The following is a 26947-nucleotide window of genomic DNA, read 5'->3' as shown; positions in this document are numbered from 1 at the left end:
AGAGTCAACCAATCAATACCCTCTTCTCCTGTAGTATAAATTGTTATGATTGTTTGAAAATTGGCATTCTTGTGTTTGTCCTGATGAGTGCAAGATGAAAAGCTTCGGCGACATGTTTCTCTTTTCAGCGATATTGGAGCTCTGTACTACCAAATGACTAATATTTCCCTTATTCAGTCACTTGGTCACCTAGATTATAACCAAGCATCAAATATCTTGACACATTTCAAGTCCAGCCTAGCAAACAAAAATGGCTCTATCTGTTACCCTTTGTAGAGATTTACCTGCAACTGTTGAAGCTGTTGCAATGGGTTTCCGTTTGATCACCTCTATACAACCTGTAGGAAGAAAGCAAAAGCTGAGTTAAGGTGGCCAAGTAGCAACAAATACTGAATATAGCTGAGATGGGTTTGAAAAATGGCAAGACATATGATGCAGGCAAGGTTCATGTTACATATTCACAATATTGAACTTCCCTCCAATCCTGATAAATAGCAATATGTACAGGGCAGGTAGAACCAATATTTAGAGGGAGGCAGAGGACAACACAGACATGGTCATAGTTAGCTACAATCTTAGCACATACAGAGCAGATTTGAGATTGTAAGGGGAATCAAGAACTTTAACATATGTTAGCACTGCTGCCTCACAGCACTTAGGACGGGTTCAATTCCTGGCTTGGGTCACTATCTTTGCAGAGTTCTGCACGTTCTCCCCGTGTCTGCGTGGGTTTCCTCCGGGTGCTCCGATTTTGTCCCACAGTCCAAAAAACGTGCTGGTTAGGTGCATTGGCCATGCTAAACGCCACTTCAGTGTTTCTGAACAGGCGCCGGAATGTGGCGACTGGGGGATTTTCACAGTAACTTCATCGCAGTGTTAATGCAAGCCTACTTGTGACAGTAATAAATAAACTTTAAACTCCAGAATTGGTGCTTGTCTTGGAGGGAGGTGTTCAACAGGTGACAGCAGAGATTGTTTGGGTGTGTGATGAATTAACAGTGACATTGTGGTTTCAGTTTTATTTGGCATCAGAGTCTGCAATTGTCTTTAATGAATTAAATCACGTCAGCACCATAATTTGACGACAGCAGCCGAATAATAACCTTGAGATTAATGTCCTGAGTTTCTGATCAATGTTACACCTTCACTGCCTTAGCTGCTTTCAGTTCATAATTCTTTGACCATCACCTATTTTAATTATACCACCATTGGTGGCTGTTACTTTAGTTGTCATAGAATCCCTGCAGTGCAGAAGGAGGCCATTTACAGTGACTTCATTGCAGTGTTAATGTAAGCCTACCTGTGACACTAATAAATACACCTTAAACAGATAGGGTAAAGAATAAATGCACTCTAAAACAAATGAGGTAATGACCTAGTGGTATTATCGCTAGACCATTAATCCAGTCTGGGGACTTGGGTACGAATCCTGCCTTGGCAGCTGGTGGAATTTGAATTCAATAAAAAATATCTGGAATTAAGAATCTAATAATGACCACGAAACCATTGTTGATTGTCGGAAAAAACCATCTGGTTCATTAATGGCCTTTAGGGAAGGAAATCTGCCGTTCTTACCTGGTCCGGCCTACATGTGACTCCAGAGCCACAGCAATGTGGTTGACTCTCAACTGCCCTCGGGCAACTAGGGATGGGCAATAAATGCTGGCCAGCCAGCAATGCCCATGTCCCACAAATGAATTTTTTAAAAATAGGGTTGGAAAAACATAATAAGATATTACAATAGGATCAGAGCCTCTTCCTGTTTGACTCAACCCTGACAGTTCAATCGTACATTGCTTTTCCACTTATGCATGGCCACTTGTTTCCAGCTACCTCTTGCATTACACAAGCTTGTCTTGCTCAGTGTTCTACTACTTTACCCTTCATCAGATTTTCAAAACCTATTGGCTTTTATTTAACTCTGCGGTTTAGATTGAAGGTTGTGATTTACATTTATGATGATAACCCTAACATTTATTTACATTTATCCACGTGAACTGCTAATTGTCTTGTTTGAAGTAGATATCTGTATATTTATGCAGGTGCACACATAAATACTGTAGGCGGAATCTTCCAGCCACTTATGCTCTGTTGTCGCTGCAAGCATTCTTTCTGGCTATATCACAGCTTGGTATGCTCTGCCCAAGACCGCAAGAAACTACAAAGGGTCGTGAATGTAGCCCAGTCCATCACGCAAACCAGCCTCCCATCCATTGACTCTGTCTACACTTCCCACTGCCTCGGCAAAGCAGCCAGCATAATTAAGGACCCCGGGCACTGAGACACTACCTCACACTGAGTTGATCTTTCTCTACACCCTAGCTAATGTAACACTACATTCTGCGCTCTCTCCTTTCCTTCTCTATGAACCGGATGCTTTGTCTGTATAATGTGCAAGTAACAATACTTTTCAGTGTATACCTATACATCTGACAATAATAAATCAAATCAAATCAAGTATCCTTCAGTAATGTATTAGAGTCTCAGCCTATGTTAGATGCTTAAATCCTGACATGGGACTCCAACCTGGAGGCAATAGCGTTGTCAACAGCACTCTGATTTTGTTTGACAAAAATGTTTGACATTTATACCGAATAATTTTAAGCTGCCTGTCCTCACGGATAGAGACCAGCGATTATAGAACGCCTGTTCCTTACCTTTCAGCATCTGTGTCTTGATAGTGATTGTGCCAACCACAATTATAACAAGTATTAAAAATAATACAAGCAATGGAGCCCATCGTTCTCTGGCATCTGCAAATACAAGCGTGGCATCAGCAAGTCTATAATGAATTGGTACAATGATCAGACCAGTATCGGTCCACTAATAATCACCCTATTATTATGCTTTCAGTTAAAAAAAACATATTTATTACCAATGCAATAAAATCTCATTAAGTTTTTAGTAAAGAATACAATACTTACACATATCATAAGGACAGATGGTGATTCTGGGTGAGAAGTTTACATCTGATCGCCAGACCTGAAAGATACAAACTGTATGAGATCAGCTTGTTCACAGAATCCCTACAGTGCAGAAGGAGGCCATTTGGCCCACCAAGTCTCTGACAGCACATCCTACCCAGGTCCTATCCCTGTAATCCCATGTATTTACCCCACTAATCCCCCTAACCTACAGATCTTGGGACACTAAAGGGCAATTAGCATGGCCAATCAACCTAACCTACATATCTTTGGAGTGTGGGACGAAACCGGAGCACCCGGAGGAAACCCACGTAAACATGGGGAGAACGTGCAAACCCCACGCAGACATTGATCCAATGCCGGAATTGAATCTGAGTCCCCTGGCACTGTGAGGTAGCAGTGCTAACCACTGTGCCACCATAGGTAAAGGTTGCCATGGCAAACCATTCTCTATTAACATTATCCCATGTCTTTTGGATGAGGCATTAAATCAAGGCCCAGTCTACTTTAGCACTCGTTGGAGCAGAACAGAGAGATGCTTGGTAGCATTAAATGTTACATCGAGCAAAAGAGGCCAGACCAGCTGGCCATTCAACTGTTTGTGACACCTTGTTGTGCCCAGAATTGACTGTCCCATTTGTCTAATTAATAAAAATGGCTGCACTTCAAAAATAATCCATTATTAAAGTCATAAACTCATAGAGGTTTACAGCATGGAAACAGGCCCTTCAACCCAACTTGTCCATGCCGCCCAGTTTTTACCATTAATCCAGAACCAATTACCCACATTTGATCCATATCCCTCTATACCCATCTTACCGACGTAGCTGTCTAAACACTTTTTAAAAGACAAAATTGTTCCCGCCTCTACTACTGCCTCTGGCAGCTCGTTCCAGACACTCACCACCCTCTGAATGAAATAATTGCCCCACTGGACCCTTTTGTATCTCTCCCCTCTCACCTTAAACACATGCCCTCTAGTTTTAAACACCCCTACCTTTGGGAAAAGATGTTAACCATCTATCTTATCTATGCCCCTCATTATTTTATAGATCTCTATAAGTTCACCCCTAAACCTCCTACGCTCCAGAGAAAAGTGTCCCAGTCTATCCAGCCTCTCCGTATAACTCAAACCATCAAGTCCCGGTAGCATCAAAGCAAATCTTTTCTGCACTCTTTTCAATAATATCCTTTCTATAATAGGTTGACCAGAACTGTACACAGTATTCCAAGTGTGGCCTCACTGATGTCTTATACGTCTTCAACAAGACGTCCCAGCTCCTGTATTCAATGTTCTGACCAATGAAATCAAGCATGCCGAATGCCTTCTTCACCACCCTGTCCACCTGTGACTCCACTTTCAAGGAGCTATGAATCTGTCCTCCTAGATCTCTTTGTTCTATAACTCAGCCTAACGTCCTACCATTAACTAAATAAATCCTGTCCTGGTTTGGTCTACCAAAACACATCACCTTGCATTTATCTAAATTAAATTCCATCTGCCATTCGCCAACCCACTAGCCCAATTGATCAAGATCCCGTTGCAATCTGAGATAACCTTCTTCACTGTCCACTATGCCACCAATCTTGGTGTCATCTGCAAATTTACTAACCATGCCTCCTAAATTCTCATCCAAATTATTTGTGACATGCATTGTCACTTCATCAGAAGAGAGGATAATAAGGTTGTTTCAAACAGCAGGGAACAGAAAATAAAGAAATGCACATTTCTTGTTGCTTTCTTGCACTTGGATTAAGAGACATTGGTATTGTTCAGCCTTAACAAACTTAAATCTACTGACCTCAAACAGTCAGAGGGGAGGCGATGGCCAAGTGGTATTATCACTAAACTATTAACCCAGAAACTCAGCTAATGTTCTGGGGGGGGCCTAGGTTTGAATCCCGCCATGGCAGATGGTGGAATTTTGTCCCCTTTGTGTTTTGCTGACTGCTGTTCTAAAAATAAGTGGTTAATTCTATCTTTCACTGACTTCAGGAGGCAGCAATTGAACAAGAATATTAAAGTGATCTATAAGTACTGCAAAATCTTTTACTAGGGCTCGCCATTGCTAAGAGTGGCAGGGGATCGATAAGAGAATACAACTCTCAGCAATGGCCAACTTTTACTCAGCATGAGAAAAACAAATCTTTAAACAACTGGCCTTTTGCCATACGTTTCAATAAATATTTGCTTGGGATAAATACGTAGTTTCATCAAAATTCATGACTTCCTTAGATCTTTAATGTCAGTGGTAATCTGCTCATAAGCTGCAGTTTCCAAGTGATTGATTGCAGTCTTCACGTTTCTAAACCTTTGGACAGTGTAACGTTATTAATATTTAGTTCTCAAGGGTGGCACGGTGGCACCGTGGTTAGCACTGCTGCCACACAGTGCCAGGGACCCGGGTTCGGTTCCCGGCTTGGGTCACTGTCTGTGCGGAGTCTGCACGTTCTCCCTGTGTCTGCGTGGATTTCCTCCGGGTGCTCTGGCTTCCTCTCCTGAAAGACGTGCTGGTTAGATGTATTGACCCGAATAGGCGCCAGAGTGTGGTGACAAGGGGAATTTCACAATAACTTCATTGCAGTGTTAATGTAAGCCTAACTTGTGATGAATAAATAAACTACTTTAATTAACTTTGAATTCAATTTAAAAAATCGGGAATTTAGAATCTACTGATGACCATGAAACCATTGTCGATTGTCGGAAAACCCCAGCTGGTTCACTGATGTCCTTTAGGGAAGGAAATCTGCCGTCCTCATCTAGTCTGGCCTACATGTGGTTCCAGAGCCACAGCAATGTGGTTGACTCTCAATTACCCTCTGAAATGGCCTAGAAAGCCACTTAGTTTCAAGGGCAACTAGGGATGGGCAGTAAGTGCTGGCCCAGCCTGCGACACCCATGTGCCACGAATGAATAATAAAAAACAACAAACACCAGGAAACATATTACAAACAAATTCTTCTCAGTTCACGTCAGCAGAGGACTTACACATCATAATCACAGTTTTTAAGCACCAGCAAATCACTTATTGAAATTCTTTCTGACATTTGAGAAGTATTAGATCCAAGAAGTTAATTGCAGAAGTTAAATTCACTTGGCAGGAAGTCAAGGATCATTACTGGAATAACCAGATGTCTGGGAGATAAGGTTCCGAGAAGGCTGCACTACCTGGTGCAGTTCAAGTCACTGATCCAAGAACTGTAGTTTTTGTAATGCAGATCTTATCTGTCTTTTACTTGTAATCCTCCACGTCTGATTTCCATTTGCCTTCCTTCTCTAGTTTCTGAAGGTGCTGGGGTGGGATCCTCAACACCAGCAGATTTCTGGCACATCGCCCAAGTGTCTGCCTTCCTGTGTGAGCCATTCAGTGACCACTGGAGGGTGGAAAGCATCAGAGACAAAAGACCAGACCTGTCCCTGGCCTGTCCCTGGATTAATTTCCAGCTGATAGTGATGTAAAATACTCACTTCCCTAATCCAAAACTGAAGCCAAATGTGGTGCTCCAACTGTATAACTCTTCACAGAATGAGAATCAAATTGAGGAATCATTCCCGTCTGTAAGATCCAGTTCTAAATCAGGCAGTCCATTTGTCTGCTAAACTACTTCTACAACTGGTTTTAAGAGGATTACACACCAACCTGAAAGCAGTCCTGTGAAACAAGGTCCAAGTGCTTCTCCTTCTGGTTAATCTGTGTGAACCGTGGAAGAAAACTGAAATTAGTAACAGCCACAAAGATACCTCTACTTTCTCAGAATACTAAGGAAATTCAGCATGTCGACTATGACTCTCACCAATTTTTACAGGTGCACCATAGAAAGCATTCTTTCTGGTTGTATCACAGCTTGGTATGGCTCCTGCTCTATCCAAGACCGCAAGAAACTACAAAGGGTCGTGAACAAAGCCTAGTCCATCACGCAAACCAGCCACCCATCCATTGACACTGTCTACACTTCCCGCTGCCTCGGCAAAGCAGCCAGCATAATTAAGGACCCCACGCACCCCGGCCATACTCTCTTCCACCTTCTTCCGTCGGGAAAAAGGTACAAAAGTCTGAGGTCACGTACCAACCGACTCAAGAACAGCTTCTTCCCTATTGCCATCAGACTTTTGAATGGACCTACCTCACATTAAGTTGATCTTTCTCTACACCCTGGCTATGACTATAACACTACATTCTGCACTCTCTTCTTGTCTTCTCTACGAACGGTATACTTTGTCCGTATAGCTCGCAAGAAACAATATTTTTCACTGTATATTAATACATGTGACAATAATAAATCAAATCAAAAACTATCTAATCCTCAGCAAGAACCCATAATGACTCGTTCCTGCATGGAGAATCCTCTCTCAATTACCACATATTCTTTCTATTTATTCTTCCACAGAATGTGCACATTGCTGGCTATACCAGCATTTATTGTCCATCCCTAGTTGCCCCTGAGAAGGTGGTGTGTGAGCTGCCTTCTTGAAATGTTGCAGCTCCATATGGTATAGGTACACCCACAGTGCTGTTAGGGTGGGAGTTCCAGGATTTTGACCCAGCGACAGTGAAGGAGCAGCCGATATATTTCCAAGTCAGGTGATGGCTTGGAGGGGAATTTTCATGTGATGGTGTTTCCCTGCATCTGCTGCCCTTGTCCTTGCCGTAGAGTTCGCGAGTTTGTAAGGTGCTGTTGAGGGAGGCCAAGTGAGTAGGTGCAGTGCATTTTATAGATGGTACACACTGCTGCCGCTGTGCGGTGGTGATGGAGAGGGTGACTGTCTAAGCTGGTGGGTGAGGTTTCAGTCAAGTGGGCTCTGTTTAAGCTGCTGGGTGAGGTGTCAGCCAAGTGGGCTGCTTTGTCCTGGATGGTGTTGAACTGCAGCAAATAATCCATTGTGTGTTCATAACTCTTGTTTCGGGACGATTCTTTTGTTTGCTAAAGGTGAGACAGGTCACAGCTAGAAAATTTTAAGTTTAAAGTTTTATTTATTAGTGTCACAAGTAGGCTTACATTAACACTGCAATGAAGTTACTGTGAAAATCCCCTAGTTGCCACACTCCGGCGCCAGTTCGGGAAGAATTTAGCATGGCCAATCCACCTAAACAGCCTGTCTTTCAGACTGTGGGAGGAAACCGGAGCTCCCGGAGGAAACTGGGAGACACGGGGAGAATGTGCAGACTCTGGACAGACAGTGACCCAAGCCGGGAATCGAACCCGGAATTGGCTTTCCATTTTAGATATCTGTTATCAGAATCACGAGCTCCTCACTTATAGCATGTTCAGATAGAATATAACTCCAATGAATTTCTCAGTATCATGGCTTAACCTTCACCTCATACAATACCAACTTTCACACCAATTACCAATATGTCCCCACTGAATGCAATTAGATTTTCTTTTCCCAAATTCTGTATATAAGGATACTGTTAAACTAGAAAGAGTGCAGAAGAGATTTACTAGGATGCTACCGGGACTTGATGGTTTGAGTTATAAGAGGCTTGATAGACTGGGACTTCTTTCTCTGGAGAGTAGCAGGCTGAGGGGTGATCTGATAGAGGTCTATAAAATAATGAGGGGCATAGATCAGCTAGAAAGTCAATATCTTTTCCCAAAGGTAGGGGAGTCTAAAACTAGAGGGTATGGGTTTAAGGTGAGAGGGAGAGATACAAAAGTGTCCAGAGGGGCAACATTTTCACACAGAGAGTGGTGAGTGTCTGGAGTGGTGAGTGTCTGGAATGAGGTAGTAGTAGAGGCGAGTACAATTTTGTCTTTTAAAAAGCATTTAGACAGTTACATAGGTAAGATGGGTATAGAGGGATATGGGCCAAATGCGGGCAATTGGGACTAGCTTAGGGATTTTTAAAAAAAGGGGGGCATGGACAAGTTGGGCCGAAGGGCCTGTTTCCATGCTGTAAACCTCTATGATTCTATAACTCTATGACTCTATATATGTTTTGTACAATTTATCTCAGTAAGTACCAGGGGTTAAGGCTGATGGAACCCATTTGAACTGAGACCCTTTGGAGAGCTTAGAAAGTGCAGACTTGATTTAAACTCGTTCAGAAATGGAGTGAAAATTATTCCCATTGCCACTGGCAAGGGAAACAGTATACCAATCAGAACCTACTTCCAACATTTTCCCATTATATCAGAAGCGAGATTCTTTTTGGCTTTCTACACATTATGTTGCTTCAGTGAAACTTCAACACAGTGCTCACTCAATGGTGATTTGACCGCAGTCTTGTTTCAGCCTGTGGGATGTGTCCCAGGTTACAGGGTTATGTATCTCCAAAGATCAACATGGAGAAAAAGGCATGACACAGGCACTATGCAAAGGAACAAGAAAGCAATCCACTAGTTCAGTGTGAAACACTGGAAGAGAACCACTCCTCTGTGAATCTCCACACAAAATTATTGACTTTGCTCAAGTGCCTGCCTGGCCCAACAAACCACTCTGGAATGGATATAGAATTATAGAATCCTACAGTGCAGAAGAAGGCCATTCTGCCCATCGAGTCTGCACCGACTCTCTGATAGACCATGACTCTCTGATAAACTTGATTGTGTAGGAGCTGAGAAGTTGTTATGCCTGACTAAGGAATCTGGATCACAGAGGCATTGTCTCAAGATAAGGGGCTGAGCAATTAGGACAAACTTAAAGGATTTCTTCACTCAAAGGCTTGTGAATCCTTGGAAGTCTCTGTCCCAGAGGATTATAGCTGCTCCATCGTTGAATTGGTGGGAAAGTGAAACTAAGGCCAATGATCAGTCTTGATCTTATTGAATAGCTGTATTGAGGGGCTGTATGATCTACTCATGCTCATATTTCTTACGTTCTCCACTAACTATTACAGGCCTAAACACTCTCTTTTTGTTCATCTCGTCTAATGTAACTAGCACCCAGATTTCATTGACGCTATTGGTTTTACAAGGACAAAGCCAGTAGTTAGTTACAAACATTTCAAAGCAGGACTGAGTTGTCCATTATAGATTTAACTTACCTCTTTTAGGTTCTGTTCTAAATGGTCACATTTATCTCCTTTCACAGCACAGATTGAAAAGTTCATTTTATTCATTCTATGAGATATCATCACTGTAACATTTCTGTGCTTCATTTTGGACCTCACTTCCCATGGGGGTACGAGATCTAAAGATATTAATTGATAACATGAACAATCATATGTATAATAATCAGTCTACAATTGTAACAATGCATAAAGATACAGGAAGGAAGGACAATGACACAGTGGTATTGTTGCTGGGCTAGTAATCCAGAAACCCGGGTAATGGTCTGGGGACCTGGGTTCGAATCCCACTGTGGCAGGTGGTGAAATTTTACTTCAATAAAACATCTGGAATTAAAAGTCTCACCATTCTTCCATGTGACTCCAAGCAAGCCACTCAATTAGAGATGGGCAATAAATGCTGGTCTAGCCAGCGATGCCCATATCCAATGGGCTGGAATTCTTTGGTCTCGCACGCCCCGCTGCTGCTGCCAATCAAATCTCCGTTCACAGCAGCGGGACTGGATAATCCCAGCTGCGGGCGAGGTCAGAGAATTCCAGCCTTGGTCTAATCACATGGTTAAATAGCTCCTTCCCTCCTATGCTTATCTTCTCACTGTTAAAACTTTTTTTTATTAATTCATGGGACAAGGGTGTCGCTGGCTCGCCAGCATTTATTGACCATCCCTAGGTGCCCTTGAAACTGAGTGGCTTGCTAGGCTATTTCAGGGGACAGTTGAGAGTCAACCACATTCCTGTAGGTCTGGAGTCACATGTAGGCCAGACCAGGTAAGAATGGCAGATTTCCTTCCCTAAAGGGGATTAGTGAGCCAGATGGGTTTTTTGCCGACAATTGTTTCATGGTCATCAGTAGATTCTTAATTCCAGATATTTTTTATTGAATTTCAAATTCCACCACCCGCCGTGATAGGATTCAAACCCAGGTCCCCAGAACCTCAGCTGAGTTTCTGGATTAATAGTCTAGCGATAATACCACTAGGCTATCGCCTTCCCTAAGTTGAAAGCCAATTTCTTAATTGTGCAATATCAAGGCATCGAACAGAGTCCAAAATAAACTGTTGTGAAAGAGAGAATAGTTCCCACAAAGGAAATTATGAGATGATTCATGTTTTGTGCCTAAATTATATTTCACACATCATTACTAATTATGGTACAAAAATAGATGCTCATGCATCACATCAGCCTCCACCCATCTGTCTGCATCTCATCCTATTAGCATTTTCTTTCCTTTTTCGTCATGTACTTTGCTTCCCCATTTAATTTTGTAACATTTGTACCCAAGTACATTGTGTGGAATGATAATTGTTTCACGGATCAAGGAAAAACAGATTAATGTTCCGCACTGTACTTCGAAAATAGAAGGGCAGAAAATAATTGAAACTGATTTGCAGCGGAACTAAAACGACAGTGAAAATCCCCGAGAGAGAACTGAGCCCAAGAATCATAATTTACAATTTCAGACCTCATCTACTGAGTGCCATCAAGGCAGCATTCCTAAAACAACAAGAGAACCCTAGGGGAAGAGTGACCATAATATGGTGGAATTCTTTGTCAAGGCGGATAGTGATGTATTTGATTCTGAGACCAGGGTCCTGAATCTCAATAAAGGTAACTATGATGGTATGAGGCATGAATTGGCCATGATGGACTCGGAGACATTATGGAAAGGAAAGACAGTGGACAGACAATAGCAGGCATTTAAAGAACAGATAGGTGAACTCCAGAAGTTGTTTATTCCTGTTTGGCGGAAGAGTGGTAAAAGAATTGTGACCAAATCATGGCTTCAAAGGCAAATTAGAGATAGTATCAGATTCAAGGAAGAAGCATAAAAATTGGCAATAGGCCTGAGGATTGGGAGCAGTTTAAAATTCAGCAAAGGAGAACCAAGGGATTGATTAAGAAGGGGAAAATAGAGAATGAAAGTAGGCCAGTGGGGAACATAAAAACTGACTGTAAAAGTTTCTATAGTTATTTAAAGCGAAAAAGATTGATAAAAACAAATGTAGGAATTAAATTAGTACTTTGCCTCAGTCTTCACAAGGGAAGACATGAATAATGTACCAGAAGTGCTGAGAGAAACATGTTTTAGTGAGGAGCTGAAGGAAATCAGCATCAGTAGAGAAATGGTTTTGGGGAAATTGATGGGATTGAAGGTGGATAAATCTCCAGATCCTGATAATCTTCATCCCAGAGTACTTAAGGAAGTGGCCCTGGAAATAATAGATCCATTGGTGGTTATTTTCCAAAATTCTTTGGACTCTGGATTGGTTCCTAAGATTGGAGGGTAGCTAATGTAAGCTCGCTATTCAAAAAGGGAGATAGAGAGAAAACAGGGAACCATAGGGAACAGAGAAAACATAGAAAACAGGGAACCATAAACCAGTGAGCCTAACGTCGGTACTGGGAAAGTTGCTAGAGTCCATTATCAAGGATTTCATAACTCAACATTTGGAAGGCAGTAGTATAATCAGACACAGTCAGCATGGATTTACAAATGGGAAATCATGTTTGACAAATCTAACTAATAGAGTTGAACCAGTGGATGTGTTTATTTAGATTTTTCAGAAGGCTTTTGACAAGGTCTCACATGACACTATTATGTAGGGTTAAAGCACATGGGATTACAGGTAATGTCTGGAGATGGATAGAAAGCTGGTTAGCAGACAGAAAGCAAAGAGTTGGCATAAATGGGTCATTTTCTGATTGGCAATCAGTGACTCGTCGGGTTCCACAAGTATCTATGCTAGGACCCCAACTGTTCACATTATATATTAATGATCTGGAAGAGAGAACTGAATGTATTATTTCCAAATTTGCAGATGATACAAAGTTGGGTGGGAGGGTGAACTGTGAGTAGGGTACAGAGATGCTTCAGTATGATTTGGACAGGCTGAGTGTGTGGGCATTTGCATGGCAGATGCAGTATAATGTGGATAAATGAGAGTTATCCACTTTGATAGCAATAATAGAAATACATTATTATTTGAATGGGTGTAAATTGAGAGAGGTGGATACTCAACGAGACCTTGGTGTCCTCGTGCATCTGTCGCTGAAAGTAAATGTGCAGGTACAGGAGGCAGTAAAGGCGGCAAATGGTATGTTGGCCTTCATAGTGAGAGGACTTGAGTATAGAGATTGGGATATTTTGCTGCAATTGTATAGGGCATTGGTGAGGCCACACTTGGAGTATTGTGTGCAGTTTTGGTGTCCTTATCTGAGGAAGGATGTCCTTGCTATAGATGGAGTGCAGGAAAGGTTTACCTGGCTGATTCCTGGGATGGCAGGTCTGTCAAATGAGGAGAGACTAAGTCGTTTAGGATTATATTCACTGGAGTTTGGAAGAGAGGGGATCTCATAGAAACTTATAAAATTCTGACAGGATTAGACAGGATAGATTCAGAAAGAATGTTCCTAATGGTGGGGGAGTCCAAATCTAGGGGTCATAGTTTGAGGATAAGGGGTAAACCTTTTAGAACTGAGGTGAGGAGAAATTTCTTCACCCAAAGGGTGGTGAATATGTGGAATTCACTACCACAGAAAGTAGCTGAAGCCAAAACGTCTGATTTCAAGGATAAATTAGATGTAACCCCTGGGGCTAAAGGGGTCAAGGGATATGGGGGAAAGGGGGGATCAGGATATTGAATTCGATGATCAGCCATGATCAAAATGAATGGCGGAGCAGGCTCAAAGGTCCGAATGGACTATTCCTGCTTCTAGTTTCTATATGTTTCTGTATAACAACTACTTTATAAAACATCTTCAATGTAGTAAAATGTTACATGATGCTTTGCCAATAAAAAAACCCATCAGGGGGTAAATCCCACTCACCAGAATCAAAAGGGCAGCTAAGATTGACGTGGTCTCCAGAGATAACCTAAGCAAAGAAGAAAACCGAGTCAGAAAGGAAAAACTGTATCATGCAACACAATCTGAGAATCTGTGGGTGACACGGTGGCACAGTGGTTAGCATTGCTGCCTCACAACGCCAGGGACCCGGGTTCAATTCCCGGCTTGGGTCACTGTCTGTGTGGGGTTTGCACATTCTTCCTGTGTCTGTGTGGGCAGCTAAGATTGACGTGGTCTCCAGAGATAATCTAAGCATAGAAGAATACCGAGTCAGAAAGGAAAAACTGTATCATGCGACACAATCTGAGAATCTGTGGGTGACACGGTAGCACAGTGGTTAGCACTGCTGCCTCACAATGCCAGGGACCCAGGTTCAATTCCCGGCTTGGGTCACTGTCTGTGTGGGGTTTGCACGTTCTTCCTGTGTCTGTGTGGATTTTCTCCCACAGTCCAAAGATGTGTGGGTTAGGTGAATTGGCCATGCTAAACTAACCCTTAGTGTCAGGGCGGACTAGCTAGAGTAAATGCATGGGATTATGGGGAAAGGGCCTGGGTGGGATTGTGGTCGGTGCTGTCTCGATGGGCTGAATGACCTCCTTCTGCTCTGTATGATTCTTTGTGACACAAGTCGAAAACAGTTGGTGGGATTCTTGCTCTTATGTAACTCCTTCTAGAAATTAATCGATACAAGAACCTTTTTTGCTATATTTTGTTAAGTTCTCCTGATGACTCACAAAATAAGGCACATTTTTCTCAATGTTACATGGGAGCAAGGAAGTGTCATGGGAAATCCTGCTGTGTGGTTTCCTCAATTATCCATCCACACTTCGATATTTAGTCACCTCCTGATGGAAGATTCTCTTTAAATGGGGATGATGGTGAGACTCCCATCATATTACCCAGAGATTAATGGAGTGTATACAGATAGGATACAGATGTGTGCCTTGCTGCTTTGAAACTATCCCACAGCCTCATGTCCCTTAATCATGTCCACTCCACCTCTACTTTTCCTAAAGGTAGGGGAGTCTAAAACTAGAGGGCATAGGTTTAAGGTGAGAGGCGAGATACAAAAGTGTCCAGAGGGGCAATTCTTTCACACAGAGGGTGGTGAGTGTCTGGAACAAGCTGCCAGAGGTAGTAGTAGAGGCGGTACAATTTTGTCTTTTAAAAAGCGTTTAGACAGTCACATGGATAAGATGAGTATAGAGGGATATGGGCCAAATGTGGGCAATTGGGACTCGCTTAGTGGTTAAAAAAAAGGGCGGCATGGACAAGTTGGGCCAAAGGGCCTGTTTCCATGCTGTAAACCTCTATGACACTGTGACTCCACTGATGGCTGTGTACAGTTTACATCTGTTTTTAATTTCTTCATTCAACGCTGTAATGTTGGTAAATACCTTTATGCAGAGAGCTGGGTGAGGATCCACATTTCTGAATTCACTTCGTTCCTGATTGAAAGAGAAAATGGAAAGACTGAGAATAACAGACACCAGCATTTCAAGATTCGAGGTTTGGGTGTGATCATTTTTACTCACTGCAACAAGGAATATTCTGCCCAGTGCTGATTGTGACACTGCCAGCACGCAGTAGCAGCACCAACACAATGACCTGCCTCAATATCAATTGAGGTATCAATACCAATAAACAACAGATCTTCCCTGTAAACCTCATCATTGGAGCTTTCCCTCAGTTTTGACTTTATTAGGGTTTGATTTAAATCGTTTCTCAGACTTGTCAGGGCATTGTCACTCCACAAAAACTGCATAAGAAACAGGGGGGCCATTTGAGCCCTTGAGCCCACTACACCATTTAATAAAAAATGGCTGATCTGATTGTGACTGTCCCACCAACCCCCGTAACCCGGCATTCCCTTGCCAAACAAAGATGAGTCAAACTCAGCCTTTGAATACATCCATTGAATCATAGAATCCCTACAATGCAAAGGCAGGCCATTCAGCCCATCGAGTCTGCACGCTCTGAAAGAGCATCTGACCCAAGCCCTCCCCTCCACCCTATCCCCGTAACCCCGTGTATTTACCATGGCTGATCCACCTAACCCGCACATCATTTCCTGCTGCCTCAAAAAAGCAGCCAGCATAATTAAGAACCCCACGCACCCCGGACATTCTCTCTTCCACCTTCTTCCGTTGGGAAAAAGATACAAAAGTCTGAGAATATGTACCAACCGACTCAAGAACAGCTTCTTCCCCTGCCGCCATCAGACTTTTGAATGGTCCTACTTTATATTAAGTTGATTTTTCTCTACACCCTAGCTATGACTATAACACTTCTTTCCTTCTCTATGAACGGTATGCTCTGTTTGTATAGTGCGCAAGAAACAATACTTTTCACTGTTTACTAATACATGTGACAATAATAAATCAAATCAAATCAAATCAAATCAAATCAGATAGTTGAAAGGACAAACCAGGTTGTCATTTTGAGTGGACCTTTCAGTGATAAATGAGTGATATGTTCACCTTCCAATGTTTAATGTCACTCAGACCAGGTACTTACCTTGGGGACAATCATCAGTCCTAATTCCACATGTTATCATTCTCTGATGCACCAGTCTGGCTACAATTTAAATCGTAAAAACAAACGTAAGCTATTATTAGAGCCATGTTAGTGAACCAAGGAAGGACTTACATTAATTTGAATTGGTCTTCCGGAGTGGGGGATCTCATGACATGATGTACCTTCCTCCGACTTTGAGCAGAGAGAGATAGTCCCCTTCATGTCACATGGCGATGACAATGTCCACTGAAGCGCTTTCCCCTCATATTTGACTGCCAGACTGCTCAACTTCCAAACATTGTCTCGAAATTCCTCAACTGCAAGAAACGAATGAAGTTAGCTAAAAATCACAATCAACTTTGCACCCCTCTGACACAGTTCTATTCGGAGGGATTGTCACAGGAATGTAAATAGGGCAAACCCTTTTTGGATGGAGACACATCCTTTAAAAATGTTGATCGGCAGAGTTCATACCAGGTGAAGATATATGAACCTTATTGATCAGAGACTGAATGGTGCAATAGGTTAGGCACCTTCACCAGAACACAAGCAGGGGTAGGCCATTCAGCTCCATCGTTACAGCAGTGGAACTGAAAGCCAGCATTGACTAGAGAACTGGGTGATGCACAGAGAAGATGCAGTCAGTTTTCCTTGAATCAGGCTGGGTGAATACTGAATTGTTTATTGATCATTCTCACCTGACCCCCTCCCTTCTGGAATCTGTTTGGCTGTTACCCAGTGATAAAGGAAACCTGGAGCCTTGATTAAACAGACACATATGGCAGTGGGGTGATGGATTTTCTGGTCTTCCCACAGCGTGTATCTCGCGGCGGGAGCCAGTGCTCCATTCACTGGTGGCAGGACCTTCAGGTCCTGCTGGTGTCAATGGTATTTCCCTTTCACTGCACTCCACGTCGCTGAGACCAGAAGATCCACCAGCCAGAACGGCCAGAGAATTCCGGCCAATGTATCACTGATGGAAAGGAATTGGGGCAGGATATAGAACAGAAAGCAGTCGTGTATTTTCTGTGCTAAGCCTGTGGCAAGGGTTTTGTTTAAGGAAGTTTGTTTGGAACATTTCATATAATTGTTCTGGGGTATACAGTAACATGGTTGTTTTTCTTTCTGGTTTGTAATTGGTAAAAATTATTGCTGTATGTTAACTGTATTCTTAAATAAACTTTGTTTGATGAAAGTTCCCGAGTGGGTCAGTTGAATCATACCTGAAGTGAAATATCTCATGCTTACCCTAGCCAAATTCAAATTGCAAAACTTATGATCCAGGCGGACTTCATAAAACACTTTGGAATTTCTGACCTGGATTATAACATTCTACTCACTTGCTGCATTAAATGACAATCCTCACATCCACACACCACCCCCCAAAAAACCTCTGGGATCCATTCGGCCTTCTCCTTCCTTCTCATTGCAGTCCCAGCAGTGTCGACCAATGCACCCTTGGCGCTGCTGGGGCTGAGGACAGGACTTCCTCCTCAGTGAGGGACTGGAGTCCCTGACGGTCCCTGTTTAGCCCAACTGCAGCATGTTAAGGTTGTGGGGTGGGCCGGCTTTGCTTCTGGGTGGGTGGGAGGGGAAGGGAGAGGGGAGGGGTTTGGCGCAAGCACCCACCCCCTTCCCCCCACCCCCCCCCCAACCCCATCACCACTGCCCAACCCCCTCATGGTATCCTGCCACAGATAGGCGAATTGTGAATAGTAATTGTAATTGGGCTTCAGAGGAGTTGCAAATGCCCCTTTCTGGGTAAAGTCATGTACTCTGCTTGTCTATGTAAATAACCCACAAAAATGTACATTACTGTACAATGACACCCAAAGGCGGAAAGGCTTAGAAGCAGTCCAACTCACCGGCAGAAAAGGGACATTTTTCACATCGTCTGGCATCTTCTATTGTTGCAGACCATACCTATCAAAAGCAGAATAATGGATAAACCAAATCAGTACTGAACCGCGGCTGTCACTTCTGAACAGACTGCACTGTAAGTGGCATACAGAGTTTTAATCCATTGGAATGTAGTAAATTCCTCAGATCTCAAACAAATAAAACAAAGCTACAATGACAACGTTTAATGGGTCCATATCCACAGATCTCTAAAGGTTGCCACTCAAGTGGATAGAGCTGTGAAGAAGGCTATAGTGTGTTAGCTTTTATTAACAGGGGGTTGGAGTTTAAGAGCCATGGGGTTATGCTGCAACTGTACAGGACCTCGGTGAGACCACATTTGGAATATTGTGTGCAGTTCTGGTCACCTCACTATAAGAAGGATGTGGAAGCGCTGGAAAGAGTGCAGAGGAGATTTACCAGGATGCTGCCTGGTTTGGAGGGTAGGTCTTATGAGGAAAGGTTGAGGGAGCTAGGGCTGTTCTCTCTGGAGCGGAGGAGGCTGAGGGGAGACTTAATAGAGGTTTATAAAATGATGAAGGGGATAGATAGAGTTAATGTTCAAAGACTATTTCCTCGGGTGGATGGAGCTATTACAAGGGGGCATAACTATAGGGTTCATGGTGAGAGATATAGGAAGGATATCAGAGGTAGGTTCTTTACGCAGAGAGTGGTTGGGGTGTGGAATGGACTGCCTGCAGTGATAGTGGAGTCAGACACTTTAGGAACATTTAAGCGGTTATTGGATAGGCACATGGAGCACACCAGGATGATAGGGAGTGGGATAGCTTGATCTTGGTTTCAGATAAAGCTCGGCACAACATCGTGGGCCGAAGGGCCTTTTCTGTGCTGTACTGTTCTATGTTCTATGTTCTAATTTGATGCGATGTTACAAAGAAAATACACAGCCAGCACATCTTGGTGCTCTTTTCTTGAAAAATAACAATGGGTGAGATTCTCTGGCCTCCCGTTTTGCTCAGCGGTGGGAGGTGGCGTCCTGTTTGCTGGTGGTGGGATTCTCTGCTTCCGCCACTGTCAGTGGGATTTCCCACTGAAGCCACCTCACGCTGCCGGGAAACCCCAGGCAGGATGCACACCATCAGCGGGACCAGAGAATCCCAACGGCCGGAGAATTCCGGCCAGTGAGTACATTTGAACAAAGAATCTCACACGGACTGTGAAAATATCAGTCTCACAATCGCACGGCAAGCTATTGTCACTAACTCTTATTGATCAGTGATGTGAAGGTGCCCAGTAATGTAAATGAAGTTTACACAAGTATTTCACAAAAATATAAAGAGCTTTGACAAAGGGTCATCCGGACTCGAAACGTCAGCTCTTTTCTCTCCTTACAGGTGCTGCCACTCCTGCTGAGATTTTCCAGCATTTTCTCTTTTGGTTTCAGATTCCAGCATCCGCAGTAATTTGCTTTTTTTCACAAAAATATCGCTGGGTACTGATCTAAACTTTTCCCGATGGTATAAAGTCAGTTCACGGAGTGTCACGGTATAGAATTTTCCTCTCATGGACAGATTAGTGGCAGAGTGGTTCCTCCGCCCTACACATGGCGCTGCTGCTAATCTAATGAAATTCCCTTCCTAATTCCGCTTAGCTATCGAGGGCAACACTCCTCACTGGGTTAACGTAGCAGAGAGAAAGTGTGGAAATTGGAACCAGCTGTTAGCAGATGAAGGGTCTGAGTCTGCGATGCAGCATGAGTGGGTCCTTGAGAGACCACAGAATGTTTCAAGTGCTGATTGTGGTTAAAGAAAACGGGGATGTTTACTGAACATTGCCTGCTAAAAATGTCAAGGATTCTGCACAGCTGCTTGTATAGGTGATAAGGATGCAAATGAAGGATTGAAATGATGCTAAACTCTATTGGTTGACAGTACCCACCAAACTGTAAGGCTTTTGGTACTTTAACTGGCATATTTTGTCTCGTTGTCTAAAAACGTGCTATAACTGATACTATTGTGCGGAACTCTGTTGGAACCATTTACCATTTATATAGACGATCTGGAGGAGGGGACTGAGTGTAGGGTAACAAAGTTTGCTGACGACACGAAGATAAGTGGGAAAGTGAATTGCGTGGAGGAAGCGGAAGGTCTGCAGAGAGATTTGGATAGGCTGAGTGAGTGGGCGAGGATCTGGCAGATGGAGTATAACGTTGACAAATGCGAGGTTATTCCCTTTGGAGGAAATAATAGCAAATTGGATTATTATCTAAATGGAAAAAAATTACAACATGCTACTGTGCAAAGGGACCTGGGGGTCCTTGTGCATGAGACGCAAAAACCCAGTCTGCAGGTGCAACAGGTGATCAAGAAGGCAAATAGGATGTTGGCCTATAATCGCAAGGGGGATAGAATATAAAAGCAGAGATGTCTTGCTGCATCTGTACAGGGCATTGGTGAGGCCGCAGCTGGAATACTGTGTGCAGTATTGGTCCCCTTATTTGGGGAAGGATATATTGGCCTTGGAGGGAGTGCAGAGAAGGTTCACCAGGTTGATACCAGAGATGAGGGGTGTTGATTATTTGGAGAGACTGAGCAGATTGGGTTTGTACTCGTTGGAATTTAGAAGGCTGAGGGGGGATCTTATAGAGACCTATAAGATAATGAAGGGGCTGGATAGGGTAGAGGTGGAGAGATTCTTTCCACTTAGAAAGGAAGCTAGAACTAGAGGGCACAGCCTCAAAATAAAGGGGGGTCAGTTTAGAACAGAGTTGAGGAGGAACTTCTTCTCTCAGAGGGTGGTGAATCTCTGGAATTCTCTGCCCACTGAAGTGGTGGAGGCTACCTCGTTGAATATGTTTAAATCACAGATAGATGGATTCCTGATCGGTAAGGGAATTAGGGGTTATAGGGATCAGGCGGGTAAGTGGAACTGATCTACTTCAGATCAGCCATGATCTTATTGAATGACGGGGCAGGCTCGAGGGGCTAGCTGGCCTACTCCTGCTCCTATTTCTCATGTTCTTATGTTCTTAGAACACCATTGTGAGATTCACTGTGTCTGTTCTCCTTGCTAGCAAGTAATAAAGCTCAGAAGATTGAGTACTTCACCGTGCCTTGTCTGGTTAATACTCAACAAAAGGTTGCTGCCACCTTTAAAGACTGCAGTTCAGAAGAGGGGAATGTTAGTGAGTTGCAGGAATGCCTGAGGGTCTCATTGGAGACTGCACACCAGGTTCTCGGGTTAATCCTTGGAGGTGGAGCTGGCTAAAATTAGGGAGAGTCTGGGGCATCGAGAGGAGAAATCCTATAAAGGAGCTCTTTGGAGGGAACACAGGCAGTCATTGCAAACTCCACCACCCCTGGAATGACTGCGACAGTACAGGAAGAGATACAATGACCTCAAAAGGATGTCCAAGTTACTAATGCAGCAATGTGAACCCGGATCAGATACTACCGATAGCACCTTCACTCATCTTTATTGCTATCATTACTTGCACGTTAGGAAACCCAAGGACATCCCTGCGAACCCCAGGACATCCCTGAAAACACAAGGACATCCCTGCAAACCCAAGGACATCCCTGCAAACACAAGGACATCCCTGCAAACACAAGGACATCCCTGCAAACACAAGGACATATGAACTCACAATTCACATGATTTGCAACAAGGGCTTCTTGCACATCTTCAAGGGCAATCTGTGAAAAGTCTCACTGAAATGCGTGCTTCGGAATTTTATGGGGGGGATGGGGAGGGGGTCGCAGGTAGCAGGGGGTGGGGCTGTAAATTGCAGCGAGCTGTTCAGAAGTCCATTGACTTTGGCGGGACTGGAAGATCCTACGACTGGAAAGGCCGTAAAATTCCACCCCAAGGCCAAAGGCCCAGTCATGGGACAAGAAGAAGATGTAATCGATGGCATTCAGAAGCTGCGGCCTTCACTAATCCTTATCTTAACATTCTAGATATAATCATATGATGGACACATACCTGCACGCACAAGCAAGGGACAATATCGGAGTAGTTGAGATGCACCTCATTCTCTTTCTAGATAAACAATAATAATGATTATCACTCCCATGTATTTATAAAACACCATCTTTCACTGTTCTTAAAGCACAACTAACAGGTCGGTCATCTCAGTGGGGACAAAATTAGTCCTGGGCCCTAATGCAAAATAGCCGATAGCACCTTAGCTATCTGTTTTATACATAGAGTCATAGAGTCATAGAGGTTTACAGCATAGAAACAGGCCCTTCGGCCCAACTTGTCCATGCCGCCCTTTTTTTAAAAAAACCCCTAAACTAATCCCAATTGTCCACATTTGGCCCATATCCCTCTATACCCATCATACTCATGTAACTATCTAAATGCTTTTTAAAAGATAAAATTGTACCCGCGTCTACTACTATCTCTGGCAGCATTAGCTTGTTCCAGACACTCACCACCCTCTGTGTGAAAAAATTGCCCCTCTGGACACTTTTGTATCTCTCCCCTCTCACCTTAAACCTATGCCCTCTAGTTTTAGACTCCCCTACCTTTGGGAAAAGATATTGACTATCTACCTTGTCTATGCCCCTCATTATTTTATGGACCTCTAAAAGGTCACCCCTCAGCCTCCTGCACTCCAGAGAAAAATGTCCCAGTCTATTCAGCCTCTCCTTATAACTCAATCCATCAAGTCCCGGTAGCATCCTAGTAAATCTTTTCTGCACTCTTTCTAGTTTAATAATATCCTTTCTATAATAGGGTGACCAGAATTGCACACAGTATTCCAAGTGTGGCCTTACTGATGTCTTGTACAACTTCAACAAGACATCCCAACTCCTGTATTCAATGTTCTGACCGATGAAACCAAGCATGTCGAATGCCTTCTTCACCACTCTGTGCACCTGTGACTCCACTTTCAAGGAGCTATGCGCATGTACCCCTAGATCTCTTTGTTCTGTAACTCTCCCCAACGCCCTACCATTAACTGAGTAAGTCCTGCCCTGGTTCAATCTACCAAAATGCATTACCTCGCATTTGTCTAAATTAAACTCCATCTGCCATTCGTCAGCCCACTGGCCCAATTGATCAAGATCCTGCTGCAATTGGAGAAAACCTTCCTCACTGTCCACCATGCCACCAATCTTGGTGTCATCTGCAAACTTACTAACCATGCCTCCTATATTCTCATCCAAATCATTAATATAAATGACAAATAACAGTGGGCCCAGCACTGATCCCTGAGGCACACCCTGCCATTAAATCAATTGGGGGGAAAAAATCAGGTGGTGTAAAACGGGCAGCTAGCTCACTAGAAACTGTTTTATTCTTTCACCCCCAAGGCCCCTTTCTAGCAATGACTTCTCAATTACATGACCACAACTTCAAAGCCTCCAAAGATCTTCAGGTTAGGTGGAATGGCCATGCTAAGTTGCCCCTTGGTGTCCCAAGATGTGTAAGTTAAGGGGGGTAAATATGTGGGGTTCCTTGGGATAGGGTCTGGAAGGGATGCTCTGTCGGAGAGTCAGTGCAGATGTGATGGGCCAAATGGCCTCCTTCTGCACCAGAGGAATTCTAATGATTCTACGAAACTGCTCTTTTGTCCAATCCATTTGCCAACGGCGTAAAATTCTTTTGCCTTTAGGCGTGCCATCTAGTGGATTAACAACATGACCTGCCCAAACAAATGGCCAGATTTGTGTATTTGGTAGACCTATGATTTGAACTGTGGGCCTTAGCATTATTAAGCCGGCAGCCTGCAGGTTAAGGATGTCTTGGATATTTTGGTTTTTAAGTTGTGAAATTCAAAAACCTTGGGTTCAGTTACGAAAGAAACAAGATTACCCTGATAGTAGCTTATAAATAGGGTTAGCAACCTTCCTGGCATGGCCAGGAACCCACCGGAATCAGTGTCAATCTGCCTGTGGCCAAAGGAAGCAATGTAGGAGATTTTTAAAATAATATTTAAATATCAAAACACAGAAACTGGTCGCGGGAGTAGGCCATTCGGCCCTTTGAACCTGCTCCGCCATTCATTCTGATCACGGCTGATCATCGAATTCAATGTCCTGATCCCGCCTTCCCCTATATCCCTTGATCCCTTTAGCCCCAAGAGCTATATCTAATTTCTTCATGAAAGCACACAATGTTTTGGCCTCAACTACATTCTGTGGTAGTGAATTCCTCACATTCACCACTCTCTGGGTGAAGAAATTTCTCCTCATCACAGTCCTGAAAGGTTTACCCCTCATCCTCAAACTATGACCCCAGTTCTGGATTCCCCCACCATTGGGAACATTCTTTCTGAAACTACCCCATCTAATCCTGTTAGAATTTTATAAATTTCTATGAGATCCCCTCTCACTCTACTAAACTCCAATGAATACAATCCCAACCAATCAGTCCCATAATTCATCAGCGACCACTAAGAAGGGGAAGAAGCTACAACTCCCATCAGGTGGCATTGCCACACAGAGACGTCACAACAAGGGCAATGCCACCCAATCAAATTCAAACCTTAAACCTAAAAAGAAAAGCCAAGAGGATTCCTTCCGATTGCCTGGGAATTTGGGGGGAGGGAGGCTACGATGGGGTTGGTGTGGTTTGAATTTCATTGACAGAATGGGCAGCATTAGTCTGAGTGCATTGGGAGCCATGAGGTGGAGATGCCGACATTGGACTGGGGTGGGCACAGTAAGAAGTTTCACAACACCAGGTTAAAGTCCAACTGGTTTATTTGGAATCACGAGCTTTTGGAGCGCTGCTCCTTCATCAGGGAAGTGGAGGTAGGTTTCACAAACACGGCATGAAATCCCCACCACACTGCCTGGGTTTGCAAAGTCCTACTAACTGGCCTGGCTTGAGACAATTCACACGTCTTTAACCTGTGATTATCCCTCTCTCCACGCACACTGTCTTTACCTGTAAAGACTCGCATTCCAACTATTCTTCATATTCCAATCTGCAATTATCTCACAATTGTGTCTTTGCCGATATATGCCGTGTCTGTGAACCGTAGAGTTTTATCATTTTTCTCTCTTCTTCTGCCTTCTACCCATCATACATTTTTTAACCTCCATTGGCCTGGGATAACAGTGAGCCTGACTTAGTGCCACTCTACAGCAGCAAGTGGTCCTCGCCATGTGGGCTATTGCAGGGCAGTCTTCTAATCCGATATGAGGATGAAATTTTTGCACTTTGAGGAGCTTACAGATATTATACATTTACACACCCACACATAATCAGCATTTCCAAAGCTACTTACCAATTTTTCAGTAACCAGTGAGTTTTGACTCTCAAATGGTGACGTCACATTATACTTGAACATGGTGTAGCAATTCTGTGGTACATTAATAACAGCCACTCGTGTCTTGTTTTCTAATGTGACATTTATACTTGGAACTGTAATGCAAGAAACAGGGTTTGATGTAAGCAATCTTCTGTATCTTGAGTCAAAGAAGAATTAAGATTACAGAAAGCTGGCACATGCGTTGTTGATGCAAACTCATGTCCCTCGGTTATACAGAGTCATGAACTGTCATATCAATGCCCTGATCTGCCACCATCTCTGGTCATTTTAAGCTAGAATCCATTGAGGAACTATTCACCGAGAAGGCTCCTCCTAATTGTTCTGTACAACAGTTACTGCTCTTCTCCCTGCACTTTAATACATGATTGTAGGTATCACGTAGGTATCATGCCAAAGATTTTAAACGCAAACCTCTTGAAGCTCCCAATGCTCAAATTTCTTAACTTCAGTGGTCAGATTTCACAATTGTCCATTGAGTTTCTCTTACATGGGATGGTGAATTTCATGTCACTGCCTCTCCCTGCCTCTCTAACCTCCTCCAATGCCGACAACTTGTGCATCTCTGATTTTCTTCATCTCCTTCGTTGATGATTGTATCTTCAGCTGCTTATGCCCTCAAGTCTGGAATACCCACCCCAAAATTCACTGCCTCTCTACCTCTCCCTCCTGCTTTAAGACACTCTTTAAAAACCTACCTCTCTGAGCAAGGTGGCACAGTGGTTAGCACTGCTGTCTCACAACACCAGGGACCTGGGTTCGATTCCCGGCTTGGGTCAATGTCTGTGCGGAGTCTGCATATTCTCCTCGTGTCCGTGTGGGTTTCCTCTGGGTGCTCCGGTTTGCTCCCACAGTCCGAAAGACATGCTGGTTAGATGCATTGGCCATGCTAAATTCTCCCTCAGTGTACCCAAATAGGCGATGGAATGTGGCGACTCGGGGATTTTCACAGTAACTTCATTGCAATGTTACTGTAAGCCTACTTGTGACACTTAATAAATAAGCTTTAAAAGCTTTCGGCTACCTGTCCTTATTTGGCTCTGTATCACATTTTGTCTGATAATACTCCTCTACTAAATGGAAGTTGTTACTCAATTTTGCATAATTACCAGAGAGAATTCAGTACGATAGTGAGTTAATCACAATACTGCAGAATTGTTACGGCTTTCATTATGGACTGTTTTGATATTTGTGGCACTGTAGCTTTAGTTCTTTGATCACAAGTTTCAGTTCTTCCCCATTTCAATACAATAATTTTCTTCACTGCTTCCATATCATTGCTGTTGAAAAGATACATGATTGTAAAATAATGTATATTCTATAGATAGATGAGCTTCCTTACCCTTGCACCATTCTATGTTCTCCAGAAAATCTATCAAGGTACAATCTGCAAGGAAACACAAAGGACTCATTAGGATTTGTATACCAGCACATGTACTTTGTGCAGCAGTGAAGCAATACAGATGCAACCATCTTCAGATACTATGAACATTTAACCA

General features: G+C 43.3%; 2 protein-coding genes across 3 annotated transcripts in view; both read right to left on the bottom strand.

Moving 5' to 3' along the window:
- The window catches only part of LOC144491673 (interleukin-17 receptor E-like), a 203892-nt gene that overhangs the window by 51074 nt on the left and 125871 nt on the right, over window positions 1-26947 (bottom strand). The window lies entirely within an intron of this gene.
- The window catches only part of LOC144491672 (interleukin-17 receptor C-like), a 74665-nt gene that overhangs the window by 6446 nt on the left and 41272 nt on the right, over window positions 1-26947 (bottom strand). The window contains exons 7-18 of one of the 2 annotated variants that reach the window (XM_078209839.1): window positions 26791-26835; window positions 25407-25543; window positions 22145-22201; window positions 18166-18223; window positions 16433-16617; window positions 15181-15231; window positions 13766-13811; window positions 9914-10059; window positions 6566-6616; window positions 2925-2982; window positions 2658-2753; window positions 285-338 (exon numbers count right to left, since the gene is read on the bottom strand). In XM_078209839.1, the coding sequence (XP_078065965.1) occupies window positions 285-338; window positions 2658-2753; window positions 2925-2982; window positions 6566-6616; window positions 9914-10059; window positions 13766-13811; window positions 15181-15231; window positions 16433-16617; window positions 18166-18223; window positions 22145-22201; window positions 25407-25543; window positions 26791-26835 (984 nt within the window). The remainder of the gene's footprint in view (window positions 1-284; window positions 339-2657; window positions 2754-2924; window positions 2983-6565; window positions 6617-9913; window positions 10060-13765; window positions 13812-15180; window positions 15232-16432; window positions 16618-18165; window positions 18224-22144; window positions 22202-25406; window positions 25544-26790; window positions 26836-26947) is intronic. The other variant, XM_078209840.1, reaches the window with a different exon arrangement.

The sequence above is a fragment of the Mustelus asterias genome, chromosome 3 (assembly GCF_964213995.1).
Source record: "Mustelus asterias chromosome 3, sMusAst1.hap1.1, whole genome shotgun sequence".
Classification (NCBI taxonomy): domain Eukaryota; kingdom Metazoa; phylum Chordata; class Chondrichthyes; order Carcharhiniformes; family Triakidae; genus Mustelus; species Mustelus asterias.
Note: the sequence above shows the minus strand (reverse complement) of the source record. Positions and strands in the feature narration are given on the sequence as shown.